Below are 11,546 nucleotides of genomic sequence, written 5' to 3'. Positions count from 1 at the left end.
TCAAAGACATCATCTTTTCATCTTCTGATTGATGAGATGTCCATCACACTAGATGATGTGTCATCCTTGTTACCTCTTCTGATCGGGGAAAGATTATTATGCCCCCTCTAAAATGACCAGATCTGATGGATTGGACATGATGGTGACCTATTTAGGAGCTGGCTCGGATGATGTCCAAAAAGAGATGGATGACACCAGAGGGTTTCATGATAGACTTGTATTTCTGGAGAAGCTATATATAGACCACCTGGTTGCGGAAGTGAAGACCGGTGATGAGGATGCCCAAGTTTTGCATTATAGAGCATGGCATTGAGGTTATATCTCAAGTATTTGGTTGACACGTCCATATTTGTGGACAAAAGTGCTTATTAGATCGATTTGGTTTACCTTAGATACTTCATTGTCTTCGAGCAAATTCATGAGTACAACTGGGGGACGCTTGTTTGGTTTACCTATACTTGATGTTAGGTGAAGCTTGTCTTTGGGAGACTAGACAAATAACAACAAGATGCACATTATTTATGATAATATTTGCACCTTTATTGTTACTAACATTTCGTAACTCTTATGTTACACTGTTACTAATATTTTATATGAAACATTTTTATGCATGGATCCTCTCTCACTCTCCATGCATCTCCGACTAGTCATATGACGATGACTACTATGAGGGTTTGCCAATTACTTGCACGTTTGTCCCGCTAAGAGGAAATCAGGTGATCGAGTTATTTCAACTGTTTCTTAATCGTAGTGTAACAGATGATATACGTTACACATGGTACGAAGATCACCGTCAAAAACATCCCTTTGATGACATAACCTTCTACTCCGAATGGTTGGTTTATAGGTCACATATGATTTATCCACATATGTTTATGCGAGTCATCTGCTAGTTTGAATTTCAACAAAGTATTCCAAGAGACCCTTATGCGTCTTCTCCTCCCGTTGTCGTCCACGGAGATGTTTATGCAAGAAAATATAAATGATTTTGTTTATATTTTGTAACTTTTTCCTATGGACCGGATTAGCAACCATGCTGATCAACTAGTGGTCCGCCGGCCCGACCACAAATCCACGTCATGCAAGTTAACTAGTGACCCGTTGGTTCGACTGGTGATCCAATTTCTTGATCCGATGGATAATCGGTCCAGATTTGAAAAGATAGTCTTATATATATAACTTGTCATTCAACAGCTTCTCATTGTTTGTACCCACATCAATGGTAAAACGTAAAAGGCAAGCATCGAAAGGATTTTTTGTTTTAAAATTTCCTTTCGTTTTAAAATGCAAATTTGTTAATTAAAAACAGCAAGTAGTGCTACATGAAATACACCCCACAGTAAATCAGACAATGGTATCAAAAGAAACATCAGAAGATGACACTACCAATTTTTTGATACTGCATTTTCTTCATATCCTATACCTTCCATGTCCCAACCTTCTCCACCCATACACCTGATTTTCTGTAACAAAGTAAAATTGATGCATATCACACGAAGATTGAACTTATACACATATCATGCATTACTACACAACATTCTATAGGTATGTAGGAAAGATCATAACTTTTACTACCTTACACACGATTGGATTGCTATGTACCATTATATAAACGAGCAATCAATCAACTTCGCTCATTAACTTGCACCCTCTTCCTCATTTCGTCCTCAAATACATTATAATCAGTTCCTTAAAAATGACAAAACGTTGTGATTACTTATCATCTTCATTCACTTGAGGAACAGAGAAGGAGGATGGAAGTTCATGAACGAAACTAATGGTTACTCTATATATAGTTATAATCACTCATTTATAGACGAAAGAGTTAAGCGAATTCGCGATCAGGAAACAACAAAGGAGCCAAGAGAGTCCACAGATACAACCCAGCAGTAACCCATTCTGTGCCAATCCGAACCCATACCGATGTCCAACCAACATCTATCAGATCTGAGTTTTCAGATGAGCTGGTCCATCCAGAAAGAAGCATCGCTGAATACATGCTGGCCAGGGCAAATATTAGGTGGAAGAATGAATAGGAATAACTAACTGGCCGTGCTTCTTTTTCTTCCTTTTTGCTCTTTCCTTCTTCAGCGTCTTCAAGAAGAGGTTTGCTCTCACCTGAACAAACATATTCCAAAAACTTTCATATGGAGATGAAGTGTAAACAAACATATGTAAGTTATTGTATGTAAAGAGGCATAAAAGGATTTAATCCAAAATACCAACACGGATGAAAAGATACGAGATCGGAAAAGAGTCCTGACTTGTTCTATTACCTGCTTTAGGTGAAGATGGTGGTGATAAGAATGTGGTTGAAGATCCTGCACGAAGTGCGGAATACAACACAGACAGAACTGTCGTTAGCATGCCAAGAACGAGCGTACTTGTGCTTACAGCTCGGGACTTGTTGAGACCATTGCACTCGTAACCTCGAGGTTCGCTAGAAAGACCAGTGTAGCACACATATGCACAGTAAAGTGAAATCACAGATGCAGGCAATAAGCTTCCGTTTACCTGTTTTTGTACTACATTATCATTTATTTTCAATCATAAATAAAGAATGTAACTTGAAATTGAAGCACCTGTGTGTTCTCTCATTTCCAAGAAACTCATATTGCACAAAAACATGGAATATAAAATATAGCTTCAATTGCATAAAGATCTTTCTATTCATTACCTTAGGATGTAGAGCAACAACTGCAAACACGAAACAAAGAATCATCGTCATGGAAAGGAAGAAGACATTAAGACCACAATCATATCCACCAGGGTTGAACCAAATAAAAAGAATTCCAGACACCGCATATGCTGCAATGTAGCATCCGAGTGATACAACAAGTAGAGCAATATACCTAAACATGCATGTTTATTAAGAACACAGTGGCAATTAGAAAACCATAGGCAAAAGAATTATATAGAGAATTTCCGCATACCATTTCTGTTCATCTTTCTCAACCCACGCATCATTCCAATTGTGGGTGCAGTCGAGTAAAATTAGCACTTGAATCAATAAAAACAAGCCAGCCCCAAACTTCGATATGAATCCTGCAGATATTATAATTATAAACTATAAATACACAGATGTCAATCGTCAATCTCACAAGGAACCAAGAGCAAGAAAGTAAGGATTACAGATCATACCATACACTAGCATTACGGAATCTGGAATGAAGAATGCAAGGACAATCAGCAAAAGCCATATGACTATCTTTCCGGTCCATCCACCATGGTGCCATGAATCACGTGTATCATTCTGATCCTTCACACCAATCATTATGAGGGCTAAAACACCAAAGAACAAGAAATTTCCCAAACTCACACGAAGAACCGCTTGCGCTTGATACCATTCCTTTGTGTGGGTCCCCGACGAGTCTATCCCTGTAAGAGGAAAAACAAATTCAAATCTTAGCGCAAGAAGAGTCATGCTCAGAACAAAAGATATCAATTGAGAGCTCGACAAACAGAATTCCATGCACTAGAACTAGAAACTCTTGAAAGTACCATGAAACTTATATTTGACATCAGTGTTGTTAAATAGCAGCTATAACACTATAGTGTAGCAGGATTTGAACAAACCGCTAGCATTCCATGATAAAGGCACTATAGCATTAGTATGTATCTGAATTTGAGCAAACAACTATTTTCCACCATTGACAACACAATACTGATTGACATTTTGTGTATTCAAATACAAAGATTACAGAAAAATCAAAACCAAATATGAAATAGGTAATTCCATTATATATGTTCATATTGTACCAAAGTTTCAATTTTTCTCCAATTATATGAACTATACATTTATAAGTGTGATATATGAGGCTGCCCCAAAAAACAAATTCAACCAACACAATAGTAAGCATCAAATTTCTTGAAAACCAATGGCTATGAATATGAAAGAAAAATAAACCCATTTTATCATAACTATCCAATCATTAACCCAAATACCCAAATACAAAATTACTAAAAAAAAGTTGAAATCTTTAGCTAAAAATATGAAATTACATGGAATTTTCTCCAAAAGGGGTGCACCAACTTCTCTGATAATCCAAGAAACTATGAGAGAGGCGCCAAAGAGAAAACAGTAGCCGATCCTAGCAGATTTTTGAGAGATCCCAGATGCCACGGAGGTACAGAGACCGCATGTCAAAGATGCGCAGCAAGACAAACAACACGACATGGTTGATTTCGAGTAATCTTCTACCTCGCTTCACGGTCGAATTTGAACACGTTCGAGTTCTGAGAAACAAAACACTGCCACGGCCCACTAGTGTCGTTTGAGAAAAAAAATCGTCGTTTAACCAAAGGCTTGTTGCTTGACCGGAAGAAAGGGAGGGTCAAACTTTATTATTTTTAAGCTTCGGTAAAAATAAAATAAGATTAACGTTAATCTCATATTTTCTACGATAATACTAGAATATTCATTTAAAATATTCCTTTAAAAAAATCACCTTTTTCAACGATAATACTAAAATAATTAGTTTTTCACATTATTTTCTAAAATATTCATTTAAAAAAAACAAATTTCATGCACAAAGTTTAGGTTAATTGGATTGGCGTCACATTTAATATTTTAGAAGACAAGGAAGATGAATTTGAGTCTCCATCGTGGCAAGTCAATTCAATTGACGTCTATTATTTATTCTTCATAGGGGTATCAATTCATTTCGGCTTCCCTTCTTTATTTTTTTTAATTTTATTTTTAATTAATAATAAAATATTATATTTTAATAGACCTCATTTTATATAAATAGAAGTGTGATGGGAACTATTTTTGTCACACCTTTAGTTAGACGAAGATATTAACGAAGGTGAAAGAATTAGAAGAATTGACAAACTTATTTCATACATCTTTATTGTAGATGACAATGACGATATTTAGTGTATGTGAGTGTTGTATGCTCTTAGAAATGTTTGCACCAGATGATATTATTTTGATTGTTGTATGCTCTTAGAAATGACAATGACGATATTTATTTCATACATCTTTAGGATTATGATGTTTGCACCAGATGATATTATTTTGATTGTTGTATGCTCTTAGAAATGTTGTAGTGTTAAGTCTTTTTATTTGTTGTTTTAAGAGTGATTGTATTCGTTTTGTTGTAACCAAAAGTTATTATCTATATTAAATTCTAAAGTTACCAAAAAATTTAACGTAATAAATTATCATTCTTCCAACATTTGGACATCGTTTTCGTGTGTGTCTGGTCTGACATTATATACCACACTTTCTTTCTAATTATTAGTCGTATCCATTTCGGTTCTAATACGCATGTTTTTGGGGTGACCGTTTTTCTTCCTTCTCATATTTTCGTTGTACCAAATTACATCTTCTTGATATGTAGGAAAATATTCCTCTTTTGCTACCACTAAGAAGTTATTGTTGTATACATTGAATAAGTTTATGACTTTGTAAATGGCGGATAGATGGAAGAAAACATCTTGGTGAGCATTTGAATTTGTCGCGATGACATGGGAGCAATGCATACAAGAGGCTTGAAACTTTCTACAGTCGCACCAACCTATATGTAGTTCGACCCGATAGTATCTCATTGGTCTCCTCTCAGTGTGGTCCATTGTCTCCTAGACACTTAAAGTGTAGTTATGACGATAAAATCTTATGACCAGATGTGTGTTAGCATTAATAATTTCCTCCTTCATAACTTTCATGCAGTTTCATTGAATAATTTCCCTGATTCTATCACTGAACTCCATTTTTCGCCTCTGATTGCAAATAGTGATCCCAACTTAAAATAAGTTGCTCTCCCCAACACGGTTATGGCTAGATTTGTAATGCATTTGAAGACAAAGTTCATTGATTTCACAAAATTTATTGTCATGTGACCCCATCGCCGACCCTCGTCAAATGCCCTGGTCCATTTCTCCACTGGATGCATCCGCATTCTACAATCTTATTTTCTCACAGTAGTGTCATAATGATGGTTAGTTTAAAGTATACCTTGTGTTCACAACTTTTTTACAAAGACTATTGTCTTTGATTTCCCACATGAAGTTTTGTGCAATATGTCTAATGTAGTAGACTTGCGTAGAAGAAGGATTTTGCCAACCATTATCAGGATTATTGTATGTCCTCTCAATAGATGCATATCTGTTTGAGATCAAATAGAGGTTGGGTTGTGGAGCAATGTGTGTTATGAGATTCTTGGGAAAATTACCAAACCACTTACACACAACTCTCCTACCCAACAAAATCATCAACTCACAACCAATGCATGTCACACACCAAACTACAAAGCCATAAGCACACACTATACCACCAACAACCACATGATTATTATCAGGGTCGGTCCTGTGCAAATGCAGCATGTGCTGCAGCACAGGGTCCAAAATATTAGAGGGCCCAATTTTTTGAAAATTTCATTTTTTTTTTTATAAATATTAATAAAAATTAATAAAATATTATTAAAAAAACTCAATAATTGAAAGAAATGTTATGATAAAAGTTCAATACATACATAAATCAAGATTGATCAAAACTCAAAATAATTATAATTAAATTTATTTTTAATTAATACATAATTGTATTTTGAAAAAAAATTGGGCCTATTTTTGTAATTAGAACGAAACCTCCGATATGATTGGGCCGACCCTGATTATTATCAAAACTTCCAACAAACATACGCCGCTAACACATCCTACCATAACCAAAACACCCAAGTAACATATAGCACCAACCGTTTTTCGCATAAACAAAATACTCAAACATCACAACACCAAAACATCCAACAAATATATGACTACCAAACACCATAATAATCATTTCTTCTAAATTTATTTTATGTATAAAGTGATACTTTAATTATTTATATGTATCATCATATTTAATTATTTATTTAATAAATAACATCTTAATAAATTAATAATATTGAGATTAATCTTAATCATTTATGTATTTACTATATTACGGTAATTATATATATATATATATATATATATATATATATATATATATATTATATATATATATATATATATATATATATATATATATATATATATAACATTGAGTATCAATATTATATTTGTTATTTTACTTTTAATAAGTTTATAAATGTGATAGTATTTAATATAAATATTTTAATAAATAATATTTAAATTATAAGTGAATAAAAAAATTAATATATATAGTTTAATTGAAATAACAGTTAGAAATAAAGGGGTGTGAGTTAATAAAGTTCATGTATAAAATAACAGAGAAAAAGAAAAAGAAAAAAACCACATTTTTCATCAAAACCTACGTGCTACAATAATGGCGGAAAGCAAATTCATCAACGCTGTGTATATAGGAAAAAGAAATTTATGTTTTGAAATCAAATACGCTATTAAAAAAAGTTTCTCCATTCGTTTCAAATTTTAGTACGTAATATTAATTAATTAGTTAAAATTTTATATTTATTTAACTTTTCATCCTTCTTTTACCGTGTTTAAATTATCATTTTCTCTATTCTATTATTTTGTTCTTATTTTAATTATAGTAATTTTGATTTGCGCAGAATCAATGTTAAAACGATCGGATAAACATAATTGATATATTCATAGAGTTTAGATTCTGTTTTTTAATAAATTTCCTTTATCTAGTTTCAAAATTTATATTTTTTAATATATTTTAATATTCTATTATTTATTTATTCATAAATTATCGGAAATAAAACGAATGGAAGAAAACGAGTCAATGAAACAAAAATTATGTGTGTGGACTTAGATTAATTTCTAAAATCATGAGAAAGAAGGATCTTGTCCATGTTAATCTTTAAATATGCTTGAGAAGAAAAACGTCTAAATTAAGAGTATTTTCCCTATACTTATAATAAGAAGACTAATAGTTACTATTATAGAATAAAAAAATATTTTATTAATTTATAGTATGTTGATGTGATGTGGATGAAACTCTTTGTTGTTTGTGATTTGTTATAATTATGTGTGGTTATAATGTTAATTAGATGAATATGTTTGATGTGATATGAATGCAACTTTGTGTTACCCCTTATTTGTTATTATTATGTATAGTTAGGATGCGAACCAAATAAATTGTATTGGTTAAAAAGTCTATTAAAAATATTGAAATCAATTATATTTGAAGATGAATAATTATGTAAAATGAATTTTAAAATAATTTATGTTAGATTAATTATTTAATTAATCAAATATGAATTGGCATAATCAATTATTAATTAATTATGTTATGATCAATTATAAATAAACATTAATTATAAATAAATATTAATTATAAATTATTTAATTGTGTTTTGTATTTGAATGATCTGTAATTAATTCAATGATCCGTGATTAGTTAAATCATTCATTTAAGTCCTATAAAAGATCTTTATCCTCTGTTAAATTACTTAAGCGTTATTTCGTTAAATAATTAGCATGTTCTAAAAATCCTAAACAACAACAAGGCTAATAATCATCTTACACTCTCGATCTCTCCAATCTTATAAGATACCATATTTATGATTTAATCCTATTATCAAATATATATTATAATTTGTGTCTATCATTTTAATCTTAAATCCTTAGAATAGTATAAGAGCCTTATTAAATATCTTTTATAGCTATTGCTAATGGTTGAAAGCATAAGTTATTATTCATTCAATCACTTATATGTAATCATATTATTCAAATAAATTACTTATATGTAATCCTATGATTCAATTAAATGTTAAATTATATTATACGATTAATCTGTCACTTATGTTAAAAGTTCAAAGCCAATTTAACAACTGAATTGAAAATTTTGGTAGGATTACATATTATCACGTCATCGCGATGTCAGGTAACAAAATCCTATGTTATAAGATGATATTCATTTAATTAAAGATATTTAATGCTGTGTTTTGAATGTTTAAATATTTATGGAAATAGGTTGCAATTTTGAATGCTGAAATAAAATATGCTGTAAACAATTATAGGATTTTTTTGAAATATGCCGAAATATGCTAAATATTTATTAAATATGTTATCATCTTATAATATAGGATTTTGTTACCTGACTTAGAAAATAGAAATAGAAATTGAAATAGTAAGATCAATTTCTCATGAAAACTTTACATTGGTAAATTCCATACGAGGTATATGTATATATGAACAAGTAGAAATTTTCAATCATGTGATAAAATCATGGAATATTAAAGAATTTTTTTTAATAAATTCATCACAATTAAAATCAATATTAAATTGTTAAAATCTTGCCGGTGATACCGAACAAGGAGTATTTCTAGTCATTATATTTTAATAATATTTTTCCATATATTAGGTAATTATTACTCTTATTATTTCCACTCATAGTTAATTATATAATGGTTTATTGTTACAAAATTGGATCTCCTGCATAAGCTTTTAATTTTGATGTTACAACAAACTTTAGCAAAATGAATATCAAAAGGCATCAATTGTCCTTAGTTATAGTTAATATTTTGTTTTATGTTAATATATGATGCAAATTGAAAAATTAAATTGGCTGTCATCACTTCGCGAATTATTGTTTGAAAGAAAAATTATATATTTTTTATATTGTCTTATTTTTGAATCTTTTGTAATTTATTAGTATTTTAAAAATATTATTTCTAATATCATCTACTCTTTTGGAAAAATATAAAATATGCATTTACATAATATTATTAGTTTTTCATAATATTTTAAATTAAAAAATATTTATTTATTGTCATAAATTGATTTCTTATTATATACTCTAATGAATAAATAAAAATCTAATTTTATGAATATATTCGAAATCTTATTATTTTGAGAGTTTATTCTGGACAATTAAGTAATCACTTTTAATTTGTATAATTGTAATCTCACATACAATTACACAAAATTTCTATTTTGAATATAATATAATCAATCTTAATTTGCATGATTTCAATTCTATATGTATAATCTAAGTGATTGACATATTCTATCGGTGCGATATTACTTGACATGGTTATTGTGTGAGAGAAAATAGTTGACTATTTATTTAAAAAAGTTTCAAAACTCTTGATCTTAGTTCAATTATTATTCTCTATCAAATAGGAGAATTTAACATGTCAATGGTATAAAATTGAGAAATAATTATTTATTTATTATTTTATAGAGACTCATGTTGAAGATATTATATTCTTATGTTAGTAATAAAATTTATATTTTTTTTGTGATATGTATCCTCAATAATAGTTAAAACTAAGTCTCATATTTTTCCGCGGTGTATAACATAATATGTTTGTCAAATGTGTGTGATTATAATTGTAGTTCAAATGAATTATTAAGATGTTGTATATAATTATATATTTAAAATTTTATGGACTTGATCTCACTCAAGTGATGGCAAAACTTTTATATGATCATCATACTCTTTCATGGGAAATTATATAAATAATGATATATCATATTTACATGCAAAATATGTGGTTGAATTTGTAAAACTCTAATAATTATATGCAAAATATGTGGTTGAATTTATAAAACTCTAATAATGATATATTATACAACCACTTCTTTGTACAATTTTACAATAAAAATAAAATTAGTATCGCATTGTATAATTATTTAATATTAGTGGACTTTGATAAATTTTTATTCTATTGGATTAGTGGGAGTGCACGGGTAGACAATCATATAATCTGGAAAAAGATTAGATTATTATTTTCATATTATCATATATTCTTGCGTGTACGGTAAAATATGATATATTTTAAAAAGACTTCAAAATATTAAATAACTCTAAGAAGTTTGAGATATATATTATTCTCTTAATCGCAGGAAACATCATAATTTGATGTTTATGTCGATATTGAAAAGACACAATAATTATTTAGCATGCAATAATATTGTGTTATTCTATCCATATTTGTCGGGTCATAATATGAAAGTATAAGTAAATATTAATACTCTTATCGATTATGATATTGTGTTATGAAGATACTTATGATTAAATGAAACTACTCTCGCAATAGAGTATGTTTATATGTAATTACTATTCTTAGACTTATGTGGATATTCTATGACCTTTAATTTGAAAACTCATTAGTAAAATCATTGACCACCGACTAATTCACATGAGTAAGTCTTATGATATTTTGGGTTAGTGAGAGTGTATCATTAGCATATTCATATGTTTGGGCCATTCTTTATAACATATTTTTCTTAACTTAAATATTTTACTCTCAATTCATCATTCTTTATATAAAATGCGAGTCTTTAATATGTATGATTTATTTTTCCTGTTAGATACAATTTTTGCAACGTTGAAGCTTACTTTTCTTTTGATTGATTAGTGTTTTGACCATAATCAGTAATCTAATGTTTAAATGTTGTAATAATTGATTATAGTCATCCAAGTGAGAGATTGTTAGATTAATTATTTAATTGATCAAATATGGATTGACATAATCAATTATTAATTAATTATATTATGGTCAATTATAAATAAACACTAATTATTGATGAATTATTTAATTGAGCTTTGTGTCTAAATGGACAGTGATAGATTGGACCATTCAGTTAAGTCGAATGAGAGATCGCTGCCCTCAGTCATTTAGTTA

The 11,546-nt window shown here is 29.7% G+C and overlaps 1 protein-coding gene across 1 annotated transcript; it reads right to left on the bottom strand.

The window, feature by feature from the left end:
• Positions 1–1,489: 1,489 nt before the first annotated feature.
• Positions 1,490–4,357, bottom strand: LOC127078635 (uncharacterized). Its single transcript, XM_051019077.1, has 6 exons — positions 4,003–4,357; positions 3,142–3,378; positions 2,934–3,045; positions 2,678–2,852; positions 2,277–2,514; positions 1,490–2,118 (listed from the first exon to the last, which is right to left on the bottom strand). Exons 1-6 carry the CDS (start codon positions 4,175–4,177, stop codon positions 1,826–1,828), a joined length of 1,230 nt encoding a protein of 409 aa, XP_050875034.1. The 5' UTR covers positions 4,178–4,357; the 3' UTR covers positions 1,490–1,825.
• Between the last annotated feature and the right edge of the window lie 7,189 nt (positions 4,358–11,546).

This window comes from Lathyrus oleraceus, chromosome 1 (genome assembly GCF_024323335.1).
Source record: "Lathyrus oleraceus cultivar Zhongwan6 chromosome 1, CAAS_Psat_ZW6_1.0, whole genome shotgun sequence".
Taxonomy (NCBI): Eukaryota; Viridiplantae; Streptophyta; class Magnoliopsida; order Fabales; family Fabaceae; genus Lathyrus; species Lathyrus oleraceus.
This window is presented reverse-complemented; position numbering and strand designations above follow the sequence as displayed.